Source organism: Tetrao urogallus (genome assembly GCF_951394365.1).
Source record: "Tetrao urogallus genome assembly, chromosome: 8".
NCBI classification, from domain to species: domain Eukaryota; kingdom Metazoa; phylum Chordata; class Aves; order Galliformes; family Phasianidae; genus Tetrao; species Tetrao urogallus.
The window spans coordinates 9,433,282-9,455,038 of NC_136821.1; the positions used below are offsets into that span (position 1 = coordinate 9,433,282).

At 40.7% G+C, this 21,757-nt stretch overlaps 1 protein-coding gene across 1 annotated transcript in view; it reads right to left on the reverse strand.

Moving 5' to 3' along the window:
* KALRN (kalirin RhoGEF kinase) overlaps positions 1-21,757 on the reverse strand; it is a gene marked incomplete at both ends in the record, with an annotated part of 437,411 nt that overhangs the window by 197,253 nt on the left and 218,401 nt on the right. The window contains 2 exons of the mRNA XM_079539220.1: positions 11,703-11,933; positions 15,911-16,042. Coding sequence (XP_079395346.1) covers positions 11,703-11,933; positions 15,911-16,042 — 363 coding nt within the window. The remainder of the gene's footprint in view (positions 1-11,702; positions 11,934-15,910; positions 16,043-21,757) is intronic.

A 21,757-nucleotide genomic window follows, 5' to 3' on the forward strand; every position in this document is an offset into this window, starting at 1 on the left:
ACCTTGAGTAACAGCTCATCTACTCAACAGAATAGAAGCAAAATACATGGCTGGCTTCTAATTTCAGTGCTCTGGGTCATCGTTTGGAACTTCTACAGAGAAATTACTCTACTAATTTAGACATGAACTAAGAGAGCACTATCTACATCCTGATAGCATCAACCCAACTAAACTGTCCCTAGTTTAAATAAGATGTCTAAAGGCAATTAACAATTAGAAAGGACTGATAAAGCAAGGATGAGCTTTACATCAGAGTAGACTTCAATGCAAGCACTATGCTCCAGGCTCAATGGTGACACTCCTCTGTACTGAGTGCTTCACTATGGGAAAAAATGCTGATTGACCACTGAATGAAGCACTGCTTTAGGTTATTGTTGGGAACAAATGATTTAATCACCTTCATTTAAGAAGTCTTATAATCACAGCACACAGCAAGACAATTTTAGTAAAGGAACACCCTTTAGTAAGGGTGGTACAGCACTGCAGAACCCTCAAATACCCCTGACAGGGTCAGAGCTCCTTGAGCCCCCTGAGCATCATGACAGCCCCCAGCCTGATTGGAGACCACAGGCCAAATATGAACGTGCAAACCCATGGGGGAGAAGGAAATATCGGAGGACAAGGAGGAAAGAGAGTGCCTTGTAGGCAAAGAGTGGCTGTTCTTCATGCTGGCAGTTCCCAGCTATCAGGGGCACAAAAGACAGAGGAGAACTGAAACAAAAAGCCCAGGCTGTTTGCACGGCTGTGTAACCTACCCATAACCATATGGCTGATTTCTTCTACAGGTCAAAGCAGAAATGGATCTCCCAAGGGTTTTGAAGGGTGAAGGGCCAGTGACCTTACCGATGGATCAAAGGAGGCCATGGATAAGACAATGAGGAGCTGTTTGTGGGGAAGCAAACAAATGAATGCTGGGTCCTCAGTCTCCTTACAGACTGGTTGAGATGATGTAAAAATAAACTGGGGTATATGCGCTATCAGGACCATACTTAGTCCTTTCATCAAGAAGCAACCTTGAGCTGCTCAAGAGAGAAGAGAAGCCACATAAAGGACTCCAGGAATGAGACTCGTAGGCAGTGTGAAGGACAGTGACATTCCTTGACAGCACCTTTTCATAATGAAAAAGTCACTTTCCCCACAACTGAGGTTTTCTGTGAAAAATCTTATTTTTTGTTACATCTTTTTCTCCTAATTTTATGGCTCCCAGCATATGGCATCTGATAACCTGACCTTCCTACTCTTATGCATTCCTGGCAACTCACATGCTGTGAAAAACCTGAGGCAGCAAGCAAGCATGAGCAATACCCCAAATACAGTTTTGATTTTTTTTAGAGTTACTTTTTGCTGTAGGGAAAAGAAAAAAAGTTTGTTTTGTGTTTTTTTTTCTTCTAAGTTTTCATCCTGATTTGGGAAGGAAACTATCTCAAGGTCAAAATGTTTGTGTGTGACTAAAGCCAAAAATAAAAGTAATTTTCTCCATTCCTCAACACATATCCCGTCCAAAAACTCCAAAGGCAGGAAAGAAGAAATAAGTAAAGAACTATCAGACCAAAGGGAGGAGAAATATAAAAGACCTGCGGACAGGCCTGAAATATGTTTGTTTTACATGATTCCACATTTGAAGGACATTCTTCTTAAAAGGGAATCATAGCGTAACATAAAAGAACACTTCCAGTTGTAATAGTATGCAGGAGTTTGGGTCAACAGCTCTGTCTAAAAGTGCCTGGGGGTCACCCAGCCTAGGCAATGGCTTCCAGAACTGCGATCCAAAGATCACAACTTTAAAAAACAAACAAGAGGTTTTGTTTTAAGAGTTCTCTGTGAGGAATATGAAACAAAAGAAGTTGCTTAAAAGCCTCCTGTAAGATAAAACATTGTGTTCTGTCTTAAATAGTACACAACCTGTCTTCCAAGGACAGAAATGCCAGAACCTTCCAGTTCTGGTAGTTAGTTAGGCAGGGAAGCTGCTTAAACAAGACACAGCAATGTTGTCGGGGATGGTTTATCCTGGACAAGAGGAGGACTGGGAGAGACTTTATCATTCTTTACAGAGCCCTGAAGGAGACTGTGGTGAGGTGGAGGTCTCCCAGGTAAAAGCAATAGGATGAAATGGCCTTAAGTTGTGCCAGGGAGGTTCAGGATGGATATTAAGAAAAATCTCTTCTCAGAAAGAGTGACGATACACTGGCACAGACTGCCTAGGGAGTTGCCATCCCTGGACGTGTTCAAGAAAAGAGTGGATGTGGCACTGAGGGAGACAGCGTAGAGTAGTCATAAGCATGGGCTGATGGCTGGACTAGATGAACTTATGTAGATTTTCTAACCTACGATCACTGATTCTACGGAACAAAGAGGCTGACAGGGCAAAGAGCTCTGGCACAGCTGTATGGGGCAGAGCAAGGGGAAGCAGTTTGCACCATGGGTAAGGTAGAGCTGCTGGAAGGAGTGGGATGGAAGTAGCAGGAATGACTAAGCTGGAGAGGAGCAGCTAGCAGGAACAGGTCCTGGTGCCAGATCTGCTCAGCCAGTAATTCTTCATAATCTCAAATCATAAGCACAGTTCATTGCCAGAGGCAGAAAGTAACTAGCTGGTTGAACAGCTGCTCCATGTGGGAAAACACAGTTAAGGTTATGCTTTAGGAACCACCTATCAGTACTCTCTTTCTTGTCTGGCTGTTTTTTTTTTTTTTTTTTTTTTTTTTTGTTTGTTTTTTTTTAACTCACAAATGAAAATACCTTTTGTTGGCCATCAGTCAAAAGCAATATGAAAGAGGATTGATCACTTTGAGTGACAGGCTGGATCATGAAAGAGATGGGAGACCACGTGAGGAGGTAACTGGGAGGGAAGATCACAGGAAACAAACAGAGTAGAAAAGAATGCCTATTTTAGACTCCTAAACCAATGCCCAAAATAGCATATTTATTTCTTAGCATAACAGACCCTTGTTTCATTTTTATTTCATTTTTACATAGTCCAAATAAATCCTGTAAAAGAATCTCATAAGGGGTAAATCTGGAGTAGCAATGACTTTGAAGATTTAGAAAAGGGATTTGTGAATCAGACATTCTGACATGAGGAGCTCTAGCCATGAAGCTTTCAGTGACCTTTGGCAAGTCGCTTAACGTCAACCTTTGAGAAGACCCATAATCCTGAGATGAAAGAAACCACAATAAGCAAGAAGTACTACTGTTATTGTTACTTCTTAAAGATGCAGGGGGAAAAGCCTCTTGCATTCCAGCTTACATTTATTCAGAGACCTTATTTTTCTCCCTGTCCTGAGTGACAATATCCAGAGACCTTATTTTTCTCTGTGTCCCTAGTGACTATTTCTCATTCTAGGAAAAAAACAAGCATATTTCTGGAGAAAATTCTCTTCCCCTTTTTTTCACCAGTGCAGCCTTACTATTTTTGTAGGCCTAATCAGTAACAGACAAGTCTGATTTTTTCTCCTCTTTTGCTATGAGAATGAAAGCCAACAATGCCTTTCAAAAACAATAAACTAAACATTGTATTTTCAGGGATGCTGACATGCAAACAATCCTTGGGTAGAAATAAACAAAGAGGATACACTATATAAAGAGGACAATTCTGCTTAAGAGTAAAACCAGCAAATTTTAGCACTGGGACTGACTTCTCAAGTTTGCTGCAAAGTGACTCCAGGATCAGAAAGGCACTGAGATGCCTAGAATGTTGGCAGGAGGTGCTCAGAACCATACAGAATTGGGTTCTTGCATCCTAATCCATGTCACCCAACATCAGGCAGTACATTGAAGGACGGTCTGAGCAGCCTACTTTCTCATTATTTTCCCTGACAGCGACAGTAAGAGAGGGAATTATCCAACATACAATTCAGATCCTAGACAGACTGAGTCATTCTCTGAAGATGCCAGTGTCTCTCCACTACTATAAAAGGAGACTGTGCATTAGGGTCCTGACTTGTATAATTCAGTTTCAATCTTGAAGACAGGCAAGATAAATTCAGACAACAGATAGTTGCCTTTATCTCCAAAGAATCAACTGTATCATTCTATCACCTTTTCCTCTTCTGCACAGAACAAATGACATCCTCTTCATTTCCTGTGAGACAGATTCAAAGCCTGCAGGAATCAGCAGGATTTCCAAGAGTTTTTAGAAGTCCTTCCCAGAGCTTCCTAAACTCTTAGTAAGAATCCAAACATTTCCAATTGAGAAAGCAGCAGAACAGACCCATCTATAACAGTCAGGTCTTGAAGGAGAGACGGTATCCCAAACAAGAAAAACACCTTTTGGAGCACAAAGGTGGCTTTTTTTTCCCCCCCAGTTCCTCTTCTCACTTCAGCAGGTTCAGAGATCAAGCTGGCTGGTTCAGATTTCTTCAGATCCCATTTCCCAAGACAGCTGTGGAGCTCATCAAAGCGTTCCTTTGCTGCTCTTACATCAATGCTAAGTAAACTTCAGTTAGTAACTGAAGCTGGCCCCTGAAGTTTGATATCCCTAGCACTGCTGCTCTGCATGGAAATTAAAAAGTGATCATTATTGTTTTTTAATCAGTGACTCTTTAAAAGCACAAAGAACAATTGTCTGCTCAGCTTAATAACTATACAGAGGAGGAAAGATAAAAGGTTGATTCCAGATAATTTCAACTTACACTTTAAATCAAATTATGCAGAGGATACAGTACTGTTAATCAACAAGCCTTAAGGAATTTCCTGAATAAATATCATTAAATGAAAATATAATAATTTAAACCTATAGTTCTTTGTGAAGACTTTTGGCACAAGAAGTACAAGATAATAATGATCTATATTTAAAAAGGATTGTCAAAGTTCAGAACAGAGCTCTCTCTCTCTCTCTCATGTGACTTTGAAGCATTTAAAGTGATTAACTTCTTAGGCTGGTAGCCTGAGACATCTTCAAGGTGTTCTTACACCAAACATTGATCAGTGGTTAAAGGGGTAAGTCTGACTATCAGGGCAGAAACACAAACCCTTGTGTTAATTAAATGGCTATGTCATTATTAATTAATTTTGTACTATCTGCAGGATACTAATCAGCAAACAAATATAACACCATTTTATTTTTAAATCACTATCGGTGTTGGGTGCCTGTCAATCCTCTTCAGAAGATGAGTGGGGCCACAAATCCCATCACTGCTTAGACCTGAGCTCCCAGTGACTGAAAAGGTGACAATTCCTTCGGCAGGATTAAAAGAACAAAATGAAAATTGCTCTAAAGAAGCATCTGCCAAGATACCTTGTTGCATGGTCTGTGGCAAAAAGGGGATGGAAACAAACAAGCATCCTTTCACTTCAGTCTTACTGTCCTTTACTGCATCAATAATAAACCAGGCTAGCACTTAGTGAGAGGCTGTTAGGGACATAACGTGGGTTTGTAAACATGTGCAGGTCTTACTAAGTTAGCCCTTTAGAGACACCTAGGCTGAAGCTTTACTGTCACCTATCAGAACTCTGTGGTGAAATCTTTATATAATTATCCAGCTGTGGACACTCTGGCCTTAACTGTTGCTGGAATGACAGGGTTATTCAGCATAAAAGCAGAGGTATTTGTTCCCTCAGTTGTGGATAAACAATTGTTTTCTCTCCTGTCACTTCTGCATTGAGATAACGTTGCCAAGTAGTTTTACCACTATTGGCTCCTGAGCTCCTTTCTCATTAACATTTTGAGAGACACAACCAGAGTTAAAACTTCCATTCATTATCAAGTACCTCTTCAACCATAACAGTGGTAGGGGTGAGAGCCCATGCACCTTCCGCACTCTGAGAAAGAACACCAGCAATACTTTGACAACTTAAACACAGGAGTGACAAACATTAAGTACATTTCATTATCTGATAAGTTTACCAAAGGTGCTGTGAAAATTATCTGGAATGCTTTGAATTTTAATGTTTTAATTAGTTGTCTGTCAGTGGTAGCTATTATTTGTGGGCTAAATCCACTCAGATGGCGCACAGATCATGTGCATTTCTGCAGAATCCTGTGGCTGAAATCACGTGGTCAAAAATATAATCTGGACTTGATTATAATATTCTTTCTTCTTTGTTATTTTTTGCAAATAAATCTCTTGTTTTACAAGACCCAGTGAAGGCACTTATTGTAAATAAAACATGAAAGAAGATGTATAGTCTGATTTCTTCTGCCTTTGAAAGAAACTATGACTAGATGGAAAACTACAGAATTTTGGAGAACTCTCCATTCCCTTTTGAAGTAATCAAAACAACCAAGTGTATTCGTGCATGTGTGGGAGATGCACAGAGCTAATCCTCTACAATCCTGTGTGAAAGCTAAATGAATCACGAACTGCATCAAATATCCTAACACTCTTCTGCAAATGGACTACACAGATCACACGGATAACATGAATTGTTCGCCATTCTGATAGCGTATGGAGGCTAACAGATGTTGGCAGGACATTTTTCTCCATACAAGTGATGTCAGGATGAGAACATGATCTGGTTTCTCGGCCAGTAAAAGCCAGACACAAGTTAAAGTGCTTGGTTACGAAGAGAGAAAGCCTTTCCTCTGCAGTACTTTGCAGTCTCCTACAGCAATGGCAGCTGGTAAATGTAATGATATCAGTGTGGCCACATGGCCTTTTTATCCATCACCAGAGGCAGATAACCACACAAGGAAACAAAAACTATGTTCATTAATGTCTCTGGGCACAAAGCCAACAGGACACAGATCCACATATTTAGAGAAACCCAAGTGAACTTGACACTGGTATAGATAGCATGACCTTTTTTAATAACAAAATGGATTTGAGCCTTCAATCAGCCTACAGCTGTCATGGCAAAAGTCCTAGCTTTCTCAGTAAGTAGTTACCCATTTGCCAGTATGGGCTCACTAGTGACTAGTATCTTGTGGTTTGCCACTGGTGTTCGGTGGGCAAAAGCAGGCTGTTCCATTTTTCCAGCCCAGGCAACTCAAGGTATTGTAAAAAGCCAAAAGACAGAACTTCTACATCCACCTATTTTCCAGTTTTTCCTTTACAGGCAGCAATCACAACCAATCACAACTTCAAAGCAAAACAAGGAGGAGGCAGTATCAGCAGTGGCCTTGGGAGAACTGTGCAAATCTGTAGAGAAAAAGGCTGGTTGTGTCAGGTTGAGCGTCAGTGCGCATGCATGGATGGATGGATGCAAAGACTGAGAATTTACATGAGAAGGAATGAAGCCTGCAGAATGAGAGCTGCAGTTTGACTATACTTTCACCAAAGTGCTTTAAAATTCCAAGTTCAAGGCATGCACAGACCATTTCAATAGTGCATCTGATGGGTATCCATTTTCCTTCTAGTTTTATAGGTATACTTCACGCTTTAGAGCATCATTTGGGTCACAGAATGGCCCGGGTTGGAAGGAACCTCAAGGATCATTAATCTCCAACACCCTGCCTCATACAGGGCCACCAACCTCCACATTTAATGCTAGACCAGGCTGCCCAGGGTCTTATCCAATCTGGCCTTGAATATGTCTAGGAACAGGGCACCCACAACCTCTCTGGGCAGCCTGTTCCAGTACCTCACCACTCTCTCTGGAAAGAACTTCCCCTGACATCCAACCTAAATCTTCCCTCCCTCAATTTCAAACCATTTCCCCTTGTCCTGCTGTTATCTACCCTTTCAAAGAGTTGATTCTCCTCCTGTTTGTAGGCTCCCTTTAGGTATTGAAATGCTTCAATGAGATCACCCTGCTGCCTTCTTTTCTCCAGGCTGAACAAGCCCAGCTCCCTCAGCCTGTCTTCATAGGGAAGATGCTCCAGAGTACCCTGATCATCTTTGTGGCCCTCCTCTGGACCCTCTCCAACAGCTCCCTGTATTACTTGCACTTTGCTGTGTTGAGCCTCATTAGGTTCACCTGGGCCCACCTTTCAAGCCTGCTGAGGTCCCTCTGACTGGCAGCCCTTCCTTCCACCATGTCAACCACACCACTCAGATTGGTGTTATCAGCAAACTTGCTGAGGGTGCACTCGATTCCGTCATCGATGTCATTGATACAGATGTTAAAGAGCACCAGTCCCAGTACAGACCCCTGGGGGATGCTGCTCATTACTGGCCTTTATCTGGACATAGAACCATTGATGACCACCCTCTGTCTGTGGCCTTTCAACCAATTTCTTATCCATCAAATCCACATCCCTCCAATTTGGAGATAAGGGTGTGGTGGGGGACCATGTCAAAGGCCTTGCTCAAGTCCAGGTAAATGACATCAGTAAGGATCCTTTCGCAGGGTCAGTTTATGAAGTGACAGAATTCAGACAAAATTCTTGCCCATATTAAACCAAGGGGATAAGAGAAGGCAGTGGGGTGCAGAACAATGTTATAAATTTACTTCAGCTATTTCTAAGGCTGCTCGGTAATATCTGCTGTTCATGAGAGCAAGGGGAACATATTAAAAATGGAGAGATGAAGATGGGGAAAATCAGGATGTAACAGGGGGATGGAGGCAAAATTGGAGATGGTGTGAGAATAATTCAAATTTTCAACAGGAATTGAAATGGTGTAAGTATGCTGGTAAGTATTCTGCAATTAGAACAACGGAGAGTGACAAAAAGGAAAAGCTGCCGTAAATGGGCCAAAAATATGTAACAATTTCAGAATAACAGTATGGATGTCAACGGGACTTCTTCCCTCCCTTGCAGGGCACAATCTCAGCACCTCCTCCCACTGCGGTGCTTGAGAGATCAAAGAGAGCAGCTCATCCCTATCTGAAATGATAGAGAACTTCTAAAAAGCAAGTAAAGCAATGAAGTGTTTTACACACTTGGCAGTCTCACATTTTTTATAATGATCCCAAATACTTCTGGTGTTAAAAGAGTTGCTAGTTAGTTAATACCTACGTAGAGCCTCTTAACCGCTCACAAATTATCTCCTCTTTCTGTTGTGTGAATGGTGCTGTTTCCCACGAATGCTGAAATAAAGTTTCACTCCATTTCTTTACTTTTCATCTTTAAAATGCTATATATTTACAACTCTTTTTTCTTAGCATACCATTATTTGTGTTCACTCACTTGAGTAAATTGATGTCATAGTATTAAAATATAGATTTAATAGCAAATCTTCAAAAATGTCTGATTGTGTTAGGTAGTGCTTAATGACATTTTATAGCATAACATTTCTTATATTTGTATAATAACTTGGCAATCCTTTGTGTTTGCTTAAACTTTTTTTTCTACAGCACAACTTCTGTTTTGATTATGAAATGGCTGTAAGGTTGCCTGACTTTCTATCTCTGAATACAAATAACTTTTCTCTTTTAATTCATAGCTTTCAGTACTTTGTCCACTTCAAACTTAAATCAAAGTAGACTGTTTCCTTGTCAGTAGGAAACTATCCCAGATCACTGCCATGACCTGCCAGTAATGCATACAGTGCATACTCTGGTCTTGTGAATGGCGTTGAAGACACTGAGAATGAAGCGGTGGAGCCACCATCCCTGTACGTATTCAGGAACCATGGAGATGTGGCACTGAAGGACACAGGTTGGGGTTGGACAAGATGATCTTAGTGCTCCTTTCCAACCTTATTGATGCTATGATCCTAAGTGAACGAATCCCATTTAACACAGCTTAACCCTTAAATTCAGCCCAAAAGAAACACACTCGACCTCTCATCCTGCTAGCCAGTTTTACAAGATCTCCCTATGAAAATTGGGTAAAGTTGCAGTGTGACAGCATCCTTAATTTTGAGCTGGGTGGATAAGGAAGAGGATCATCTTTCTTAAAGAAACTGCACTGTATCAATACTGGTCTAGAAGACAGCAAACTCTAACAAATTCAGGACTCTCCTGTCAGGATTTGTTCACCCACATCCTTCTTTTTGTAGATTTGAATCCAGAAGATAGACATCTTTAGGTTACTAAATTTAGGTTACTAAATTTTGACAAGGCAGAAAATGATTATGGATAAGTGTTACTTATGGCTAGTGACCACTTGCTAATTGACAGCTACACCTGCAAGCTGATGGGTATTTTAAAATGTAAGCATAGTAGAAATTGCACATAGGAAGTGATTACTGAAAAACAAGGGCCAACACACTCAGAGATATACTCCTCTTCCTCATGGAATCTCCATATTTCTGTTCAGCTAATAATTTCATTTATGAATTACAAAGCATTTATCTTGAATAGTACAGCTGTTTGGTGAATAGAATGATTCATCTCTACTTTCTAAGCAGGATAAAGAGATGTAAGTGTGTGTTGGGACAGAAACACGTCTGTCATCAAGTTGTTGCTTCTCAGATAACTACACGTTAAAAGGAAAATTTGGAAAGACTGCTGCCAACAGAACTGACACAGATAGTGATGCTGTCTTAAGTAACCGTACTTCACTGACACTTACTACTTGCTTCTCTCCTTTCAAAAAAAAGTTGCACTGTACACAGAAGACATTAATCCTCTTGAAACCAGTGACAAAGACTCACTGCCCTGCATAAGTGGAAATTTAAAGTCCCAAGAGGGTTTCTTGAGTGAACTGCATAAACATTTCTACACATTTCAAAAGATGTAAGAGAAGAAGTTTGGATGGAATGATTGAACAGAGGTATAAATCACCCTAGGAGATGAAGAATACCTAAGCTAATAAGGATTCCTATCAACATTATACATTATAATTGGAAAAAATGTAAAGATAGCAAAATTCACAATACCTTGTTCTTAGATATTTTAACCCCAGAACTGTATTAAAAAATACTTAAAAGATCATATAGTTTGTAGAGACTATTCTAGTTGAATTGCAGTTACGTGCTCTACTTAATATATAGCTTATGAATTTCATTACCATGAAGCAAGTTGCCTGTCTCTCCTCCTTTCTGGTTCTTGTCTATTCTGCATGCGACTGCCCTGTTGCTGTCTCCCCCTTGTGTTTCACTGGGAGAGAGGCAAAGACATAAGGAACCCCAGGGACATTAGAATGCTCCATAAACACAATTAGAGTGTTCAGCCTCTTCATTTAAAGCAAGTACCATATTGCTACCAACATCTGTTTCAGGCTGTACAGGGGCCCATAAACAAACCACACCCTTCTGAACCAGCAGAGTCATGTAGCATCTGTTGACTGTGTTTGCATATTTAGCAGCTATAACAATGGCATCTCCTACATACTGTCAGTTACACTGCTGTCTGTATTCAGATGGCTTCCTTTGGAAGACAAATGTTATTTACCTGCAGCCTGAGTTCTTAGAGGTGAGCCTGTATGGTATGAGCTGTTACTGTGCTGTGGGCTCTGTACATTCAGGGGGTGCAGTTCATTTGGGCTTACTAGTTAATAGCACAGGTACCTGCCCTGCATAAATGGTAATAATGCAAAGATCATCCCAAAACCACCACTGTAAGATCTGTATCAGTACTCCTTCCACACAGGAAGATGAAACACACTGCAGTTCAATTGCTTTTTACACTTGAAATCCTTGTTTTTCTATTAAACGCTGTTTCCTAAGGAACAGTAAAGCACCTACAGCCAACTGCTCACTTGTGAAAAATTAACCACTGAAAATAGTGTCACATTCCTGTAGGGAACAGACTGATCAATAATCAGTGGACTGACTGATGGCTTCTAATGTGAAACTGAGAGGTGCATCAGTATTTTAGCATAGATAGAGCAATGTGTGTAATCCAGCTATTAGCTATACCCTCCAGATAAGTCACCAAACTACCTTTACAGCTGCAGAGAGAGGATCATTCTTTATCTCCTTTAGTAACAGCTTTACCTGTTGGACATCCTGCTGGAAAACGCAGAGCTGCAGCCTTTGGTGCAGCCGGACCTTTCGGTGCTGCCAGATGCTCTCCAGGCGCCGCTGGTGATGCAGGACCTCATGTACCACGTCCAGTACCTGGTGCACAGCTTTGGAATAGTTTGCAGTAGCAGTGAGGGATTCTGAATTCCCAGGGCTCAAGGGACGCTGTAGGACATCCAGCAAGGCTTTTCCATCCTGGCTCACCTGAGTGAAGAAACAAGTCTCCTTCACTGAGCTGATACTTCAATATTCAAGAGCTGAGAACGAACAACCTCGCTGATTCTTTTTCCCCATGTCTCTTCCTCATTTTACTCAAAAAAGAAGAAAGCCCTCATTACATCTCTATTTGACTTGTACTTGCACATGCAGCGCTGCCTTCGTTCCCTCATGGGCCTGCTGTGTCACTCAGCAACAGCACAGGTACCACTCTGCTGGGATTGCACAGACACAGCAATCCCAAATGATGCTATGTTCTGACACATGGGCACTGAGAATTCCTGACATGCACCAGCTGATGACAGGTGGCATTTGCAATAGGGGCCTATTTACATGAGGAGGTGGCATTTTAAGAAAACCACAGATGGCAGAGTCATTCATATTCCGTATGATAAGAGAGAGTCCTTTCATCGTAGGATTACCAAGTAGGAATATTCCTTCTGAGGTGTGACATTCCGATTCTGTATTTCATTCAGTGGCAGTGAAATGAGGATAGGATGACAACTCTACCGTTCCCCAGGAGCGCTCAGAGGCATCTGTAGCCTCCAGTTTCAATGGGCTACAAAGCCTGGAGGCAAATGGGAAGTCCTGTGCACATGTGCAATCTTTTTTTGTGTGTACTGAAAAACAGTTGCAGATACAAAGGCATTTTGGCATTAAAAAAATAGAATGCTAGATTTTTTTAATGCCAGCATATACTTACACACACACACACACACAAAAAAAAAAAAAACAACAACAAACACCCTATCCTAAACAAAACATCTTAACAAGTGTATACTTGCATAGTTCTCTAAAAAACATCACCTTGAAATGTTTTTGAGCTATGGATTGCAAGCTTGAAATATTTTGTTCAACAGAAACATTTAATGAAGACACTACTGGAATCCTTCTCTTTTCTCAGCCCACTCTCCTCCTTTCCCTCAGAAACAAACTGCAGAGAAATGATGAGATTTCCTGGAAACGTGTTTTTATTTCTATGCAATCACAGCCACCAACCCTGCTAGAGAATGGTTTGAAGAATGCTTTCCATCCAGTTTGAATGTTGATCATTAGCAAAGTTCAAGTATGTCTCAAGGATTTGCAAGTCTCATTTATCTCCATATTATAGTTGCTCAGTCAAATGTAGCAAATACCCATGAATCCCAAATCTGAGTCTTTTGGCAAGCCATGCCACATCCCAGGCTGTTAGAGTAATAGATGTGCGGTGCAATTGCAGAGAAATGAAGAGAGCCTCTGAGAATTATACTGGCAGAACTGGGAGTCAATTCTCATCACATGAGGGGGGCTTAGGTGGTGACTATTAGGTGACTACTAGGTGGGATCCTTGGAGATTTTTTTTAAATATTGAGGATAATTTGGAATTAGATCAGGAAATAAATGGAGAGCCTGGAGGGAGAGGCTTTCCATTCTCAGATTTGGTTGCTGCCAAAAAGCAGCTGGAGCAATCTGCGCAGGCTGAAGCCTGCTGGGGTCACAGAGGGAGCAGTCACAGTCACAGCAGTGCACAGTGGGAATATGGGGGGATTTTAGCAGGGAACACTGAGGCACAGGTGTTTCCTTGGCAACCCAGTGGAGGTGGCAATGGCTGCTAGGCAGGAAGCAGCAGCATCTAGGCAGGGAAGGAGGCATGGCAGGCTGCATCCTATTTTATCTGTGAAAAGATAATTAGAAACAATCCAGTGACTGGGAATAGGGAACCAAAGCCATGCATACACGTGTGAGCAGCTTATTAGACCTGAAACTCATTCTTTCCATGGACTAACTTCCCTGTATGAATTCACTATGGGCCTGATCCCACCATTTGGGTTTTCAGTTGGTCTGAATCTATCCCATCAAGTATTTGGCTCCTGTTGTCTGTCTGAAGAGCCTCAGAGATTACCAGTTAAGATTTTTCCCTGACAGGCAACCTCGCATTCATTGTCTGCACAGCCAGAGATAAATGCCAGATATCAAGTGCCCAAGTTGTTCTGCTAATAATCATTAACATATAGGAGAGGCAATTAGAAACATTCTCCTGCTCTGTAGCCTACAAGCTTGTCCTGTCACACTGAAGGCAATCTATAAACATATGTCAAGCAGCATGGTGGTAGACAACCAGTGAAGCTCAATATTTCCAAAGATTTCATACATATTCCAGGACTTCATATCTTCTACGTTTTACAGAAAGGAAGGGAACGGCTTCAGAAATGGAGGAGCTATTTCTGCTCTTCTAGCCATTTAGACCTTCCCCTTTGTTTTGCAAAAAATATATCACATCTCTTTTCATGTGAATATTCTGAATTTTTCAAGGACTGTGCAAGGTCACAAGCATAAAGAAAAGAATTCAGTTGAATTTGCATCTGACAACACATTTTTAAGAGGTATAGCATAAGTCTTAAACTTAATGGACCTGCACCCAGCATGACTTGCAGTCCCTGTGATCTCTAAGTAACAGTGTTGTACCTGTCAAAGGAAATCTGACCATATTCTCCCCCCCCCCCCTTATTTTTAATAGTACAGAAATGCTGCTGTTCAGCTACTGGTGGAGCAATATAAACAGCCTGGTTTGAGACATTTATGGAACCTCCTATTGTGTCAGAGGAAGCTCCCAAATGCATATTGCTGATGTGTGCCTCTTCCCTTAAGCACAGTTCTACCCAAAGTAAAAGCAAGAGCATCACTCCATTTTCAGTAGGAAGGTCTGTTCTGCCAACAGCCCCACTTGGTGTTAGCAGCAAGTAGAAAGAATTGCTTGGCTGTGGTTTGCACATTAAGCCTATGATTTCTGCCTTCGATGTTTCTGAGCTTCACTCTTAATCAGTAAAGGAAGGAGGCAAATAATTACGGCAACAACCATGGTAAAAAGGAAAAGGTTTTCCTAAGATTCTTTGGGCATCTCTTCTTACATTCCTGCAGAATATCTAAAATCCTTGTATTCTATAACAGGACAGAAAAGGCCTGTATATCCAGATTTATATGTTTATTCCAATGAATATCCATTCTATTACAAATATCTTACTATTACAGAAATAGAAAGAGATTTTCAATGACTCTGTAGGAAAAGAAAGTGAAAGCCACAATTTTCATCCCACCACAAAGAGATCCTATGAAAGAAACACTAATTGTATAAGCAAGAGACATTGTCTAGATTTGAGAAATGAGCACATGGATAAGAGGTAGGGCTCTAAAGTCTAATCCAAGCTTTTCAGCTCTCTACGTAACCATGGGCAAAGGAATGAACATTTCGGAAATAACAGACTGTAACCTTTCTGGCAGTTCTACAAAATGCCTAAAAACGTGCTTAGAGAAATAATGTAGAAATGTTTTAAACAGCTGTGTGTGTGTGACAATTTATAGCTTTCTGAAGAAGCACCAGCAAAAGCAATATGCATATTAAAGAACTCTTTTGTAATGTATTTTAAATAATTTTCATTTCACAAAAGCTAAGACTGAGGCTGCTAAACTAATGCTAGTTTAAAATTTATTTTTTAAGAGACATTTTCAAGTACAATTAGAGAACCTTACTTTCTGACTAGACACATGCATAAAAATTCCCAGTTCCAACCAGGAACAATAGGAACATTCTCCGTTTGCTCAGACACCTTCCTGCTCCTGAGAAGCCCAAGTATTGTATTAGAAATTGCACTTCATGATTGCAACCCAGAATTGTTTTTTCTCATGAATAACATCCAAGTCATTCATGCTGTTTAGAAAACAAGGCATTACTGTTCAATATCACTTACATTCTTCATCTTTTCTATGTGGGGTTTGTCCCTAAGATCGTCCTGATGGTCCCCTGCAAGCAGACTCCAGGGAGTCCCCAGACTGGGAGTAGACAGTTCTGACTTCTTTGAAACAATTGCAGTAATGGAAAGCAAACCTAATTTTTTTTTTTTTTTTCTCCCCAGAAAAGCTGACTTCCCAAACATAGTCAAGTATCTGTTTGCATTTAGCAGACACGTTCTCCTCTGGGAAGCACATACCTCTGTGTAGGCCTGTGTTACTTGTTCATACAGAGACTGATGATGATGGATGGCCAGCTCTAGGTCTTGCATTTCTGAGGGGAGGCCTCCTTCACTGCACATTTTACACCAGGCATCCACACCTGAAAGGAACTGAAACAATTACAGAAACAATGAGCAACAGCGACAGAGAACATCATCACAACAGCTTTAGAAAACTGAGTAGAATGCCACTTAGAAAAACTACAATGCCACTGACAACTCCAGCCTGAACTGAGGAGAATATAACAGTCAAAAAAAGGTCCTTTTGAATGCACTGGAAAAGTATATTCCTGTTACCTCCTGAAGAGTATCTATCCAAAAGAACATTTTCTGTTTCTTTTGAATTAAAAACAAATGCTTCTTTAATCAGGCTCAGAAAAGACCCATTCTAAGAGTCTTCACATACAGAGCAGGGAGCCTGCAATATTTGGGAGAAAAACATCAGTGTGAAGCACAGGAGGATCCAGCTGTATTTGCCATCATCTCAGTCGTCAAACATCCCTTGGTCACTCACCTGTACTTAACTCTAATTTGGCCAATAGAAAACTCCCTTTAAAATCAATACTGACATTCATTTCAGTGAAAAGCAGACAGTCTGTATTCAAGCAGCTCCCAGCTCAGGGCCAGCTCAGTGGGATTGCTAATAGGATACCAAGGCTTTAACCTCCAGGTCATACATTTGGTCCTGGACCAGGTCAGCAGTGATCAGATACTATTACCATCTGATGGCTGTTAAGCAGCCAATTCAAAATGAGCTCCTGGTCTGATTCCAGTTCCTGGTGGGCAGAGATCCACAAAAAGGGAGAAAAAAAGGCACTGCCATTGCAATTGATATGGTTTAGCACCTTGGTTGGAAGCCTTAACAGAGAGCCAGAAACCAAACAGGCTTGGGGAGTAGAGGAATGGAAAAAAAAATTTCCACTCTTAAAGGCCTCCAAAGCAGGGCTGATGCTCTTTAGCAGAACAAATTGGGGAAGATCTCCCAGGTTCTGCCTACTCTGTAAAACAGAGGTGGAATTTAGTCTCTAAGGTTCCTATCTTTTTTCTTTAAGCAGGGTCTACTCCAATGACATAGTCACTACCATGCTCATATTTAGTCTGTGCTAACTGCCTGATGCCACCTCATTATTAATCATAAAATATTTTCTCTTCCTCCATCTTTTTGATAACCCAGCCTGCCACACTTCAGGGCTACGAATAAAAAATGAACAGCTGATTATAAAACAGATGCAGTGCCCTGTAGGATGAGCTTGTAACACCACAACACTAAAACACAATCACAGCTTTACCAGCTCCTCAAGTGTTCACCTGTGGCTTCTTCGTAAAGCACTCCTCACAGAGTGAGGGGCTGTGAAATTCAAAGTAGAGAGTTTCAATTCCACTCAGGTATCAGCATCCTTTTTTATTAGCCCTATGCTAAGTGTAATGCTATTCACTATGCTGTCGTATAAACAAGGCTACAAAGTGTTTGCATGGTAAATATAGAGATTCAGCAACAAAGATAATGCCCTAAACATTTGTGTCTACAAGGTACAAATCTAACAGCAAGAACTATGCTTCCTAGGAGACTGGAGGTCACCACGTCCTCTTGTGTTAATCTGACTTCTCATCTGTCACATCTCTACAAGCAAAATTCCTAAACAGTTCTCCATAAAGCTGAAGTTGCCTTATTTTTTGCTGAGCTAGTGGAATTCACATCATTTCCTAGTCAGTTTTAGGAATATGGAGCTGAGGCCAATCCCTTCTGGGGTTGTTACATGAACCTCTCAGTTGACACAGTGAACAAAGGACCTCTACACCTTACAGATCAGTATTCCTGCTGCCAGAATCACACAGTTACAGCTCTTATCTGAATGGCTGAATTCTATCCATTTTTATACAAGCTCTTGCAGTCTTGTTACTCCTATGCTGCCATATCCCCAGAGCACGCTTTGCACAGTAGATGGGAGACATCAAGAAGATTTTAAGCACCTAACTGCATCACTGCCTGGCTGTCTCACATCTACCTTTCTTCTATATATCTATTGTACACAGGCAATGTCACATCAATAACTACATCAGCAATTCCACTCCTACCACGAGCAAGAGCAGCTGATGTCCTCTCTTTTAAGAAGCTGTAAGAAACGCAGCCTGTTGGTGTGTGGAGTTCATGCAGGGAGAGTAAGCTATGTTTTAAGGACTTCTGACAAGTATTACTTCATACCACCAGATTATCAATCTGGGTATATTGTAAAAAAGAGCAGCTATGTCAATATTTATTACTTGCAACTTATTCTGGCAGAGCCAAGCAACTTTATACTGTTCAACTCTCCATGCTAGAAACATATTCATGTGACAAAATCAATGCTTGAGTTAAAAAAAGACACATTTAAAGTTACGACTGTGAGGTTGGAACAGGAGCAAGGACCAATATAATTGAAGTTAATTGCTTAAATTTCCAGTTAGCCCATAGACTGGAATAGCTCCTATTGGGAGCATAAAAGTTGAAATGACAGACTCCAATAGTTGCACATGTGTTTCAGGATCTGAAGAATGATTAAGAAAAATCTCTCCTAAAAACAAAATCTTTCCTTGTGCCTCTGATTTAATCAGAAAGTAACTTTAAGGTAACAGCCCACACTTACTACTGGCTCATAACCTATCCACCAATTCACAAATGATGCATTAGGCCCACCACTAATGGATTCTTAAACCACTTCTCACTAGCTCTGCTCCATGATTCCTATTCTAGATCACACAGAAGCTCTAGCATGCAGCTCTGACATTTTGTAGCCCATGTTCATTTATGTTTTTTGCACAGTCCTCGCTTACTGCTTAGGTCTATGGATGAAAACTCCAGATTAAGCAGGGTGGTTTCCCAGGTCCCAGAGAAATTAAAAACAGACTCTGGCCTGTCTTTGTCATCCTGAAGTGGATGCAGAAGAGCTGTAGGGATGATGGAAAGAGTGCAATGAAACTGTTCTTAGGCCTCAGTGGTTAAAATATCTACTGATACACACATATGTATAATTATATTTTGTTTCGTTGTTCTTTTGTGGTTTTTTTTTTTGTTTGTTTGTTTTTTAAGGGGTACAGGGTATGAGACTAACTGCTTATTTCCTGATGTTGTTTCTGAAATTTCCTTTCCTTATATAATCCGAAAGTTATCCTTGCATCTTAAAGATGTCAACTCTTCTCCTTTGCTTCTTTCCCTCAGATTTCCTCTCTTTTTCACTTTCTTTGCTCAAACAGTAGAGCGCTCAGAGGGATCAAGGCAGAGCTGAGCACAGTAGTCTCCTCGGCTAGGGAGGAAGATAATACAAATGGCCACGGGTCATTTTCAGAGAATCACCATAAATATTTAGTGCACGCACTCAGCATGTACTCCTTTAAATAGTAATTCTGCTTATGCACTTCTGAGGGTAGACTCTGACCCAGAATTAATTGATTTAGATCTCTCAGTTGATTGAAGATATTAATTTGTTCGTTCTGACAGGATCTGTAGAGTGAGCACCTTATTAATAATTCAGCAGACAATCAGAGATCACAGCCAAGAAAGGGAGGACACCTGGTACATCTGCTTCCCCCACCTGGCAGTCAGTGGGCCAGAACCTCTTCTGGTGTAACTCAGCACAGTTCTCTCAAAAATCACTGAGATAAGGCATGTTATCCTATATTCCCTTGCAACTTAGAATAGCCTCAGGTATACCTAAATATGCACAAGCAGATTCTATTTTGCACTAGTATTTCATGCTAGCGTGAGAGAAGAAGAAAAAAAGATAGATTTGTAGCAGGCAATGTTAAGGGACATTTGGGCAGTTAACTGAGTACCCTGACTTGTACCTTCACCTGGACACAGCAAGTGTTTGGAATTTAGTTTACCAGCTTTTGATCAAGCACACATGCTGAAAGAATCTTGGCAGGAAGCTAATTTGGCAAGATTCATCTTTTCTTTCTTTCCTTTCTCTCCTTTTTTTTTTTTTTCCTCCCCATTTTCTTTGTCTTCTTTGTCATTTTCTTGATAACAGTTAGGTACATTTAAAATATGTTTGCAAAACTTAAGGAAGATGCATGCATGCACTAAAACATACAGGCAGAGAAGGAGGAAAAGAAAGAAACAAACCAAGCTTTGGTACAGGAACTCATTCAGCCAAGTTCAATTCAACATGCCACATGTATCTGCTATGAGAGCCAGGAAAGCAATGTGATTCTGAGGCATGTAAAGACAGATGTGAGGTTCAATTCCCAGCACAGTTGACTCAGCCTTTCATCCTTCCAAGACAGACAAATTGTATTCTGTGCAGTGTGCTGTGTGGGGTCTTTAGGAAGAGACCTTGAAAAACAAGTTATTTCCTGCTCAGCTTGCATATTATGAGATCGGAGAACTTTTCATAAATCTCTGTCCCAAGCCAACAATTTCCTTGCGGGCTGTGGTGTGCCAAAGTCTGAAAGATTATGATCCTACTAGACTTGCTTCCTGTTGGCATCACAGGGAACTTCAATCAGTAGGAAGCACTGAATAAAGAGATGGTAGCAGCTTATCGCGCTGGAGAAGGAAAGAATCTGCATAGCAGACTGGTATGAGGCACGCTGTGGGAAAACTGGTTGGATCCGCATTGAGACTTCCATTACCAACAGAACAAAGGGAGCAAAATCAAGATTTGATCTGCAGCAGGGGAAGCTGTGGGTTTATCTACATCTTTGCTTTAGAGATTTAGACCTTAATTATTGTAAAATAATTCAGAGGAAGCCCTGATTTTAATTATAAAACAAAAACGAAAAACACAAAAAACCACCACAACCCTTGGTGATGCCAAATAATAAGGGATCACTCTGGGAATGAATGCTCAATAGATCACAGGCTGGGTTATAAACCAAATCCCAAATGCCTCACTTCTTATACTATACGGAGGTCAAATGATTAAGTTATTAGAGAACAAGTCATTGGTTTATACTAGTAGAGTAACTGAAGCAAGACCAACAACTCAGTCCTTGCTAATGGGCACACTGACTCCCACTTCTCTTTTTTTCCATCAGTCTGAGCCTGCAGCCTTCAGCACTTATCTCTCACTGACTTGTCTCTTATTGAAGGAAGGAGTGACTGCTGTTCAGAATTAGCAAATTCTCCTGTCTGCTTAATAATGAGAGACTTGCCTCCGTCAGGCAGCACAAACCTCTGTTCCTTTTATAGATGTGCCAAGGGAGGACTGTTTTTTTCAGACCCAGCCATTCAATTGCACAGAGAAGGAAAAAAAAGTCAAAGCTGAAAGTGACATTAGTCTAGACTTTTTCAAGTTAAGGCTGAGGTAAAATATCCACTTTGACAGCGTTCAAAGAGAAAGATGACAAAAAACCTCACCTCTAACTGACAGGCAGTTCAGTGCAGCTATTTGTTTTATTGTCTTTCATCCTACAAAATACCCTGGCAACTCCTCATAAATTGCAAATAAGATTGACACTTCAGAAAAACATGGGATTGCTCTTAAAAAAAAAAAAAAAAAAAAAAAGAAAACAAGTACCAAATCAAAGAATAACTAATTCATTCATAAATCTTAACCATTCTCTCTCTGCATATAGACTGGATATAATTTTTTTCTTTTTATGAACATACAGTGACTGACAAAGATCAATACGAAGTCTGCACCTAAACTTTACAGTGTCCACTGTACAGAGATGAAAGTACTTGGACCAGTCATCTTGTTAGGATATCGGGCCCATCAGTGCCTGCACTTATGTGAGCACATACATCATTAGGTGCCTGGTAGGGTGAGTAATTGCTCCATGTTATGACCTGTTGTCAGTAAGAAGTAAAAAATAAAGAAAAACGCGTAATTCCTCAGTAAGAAA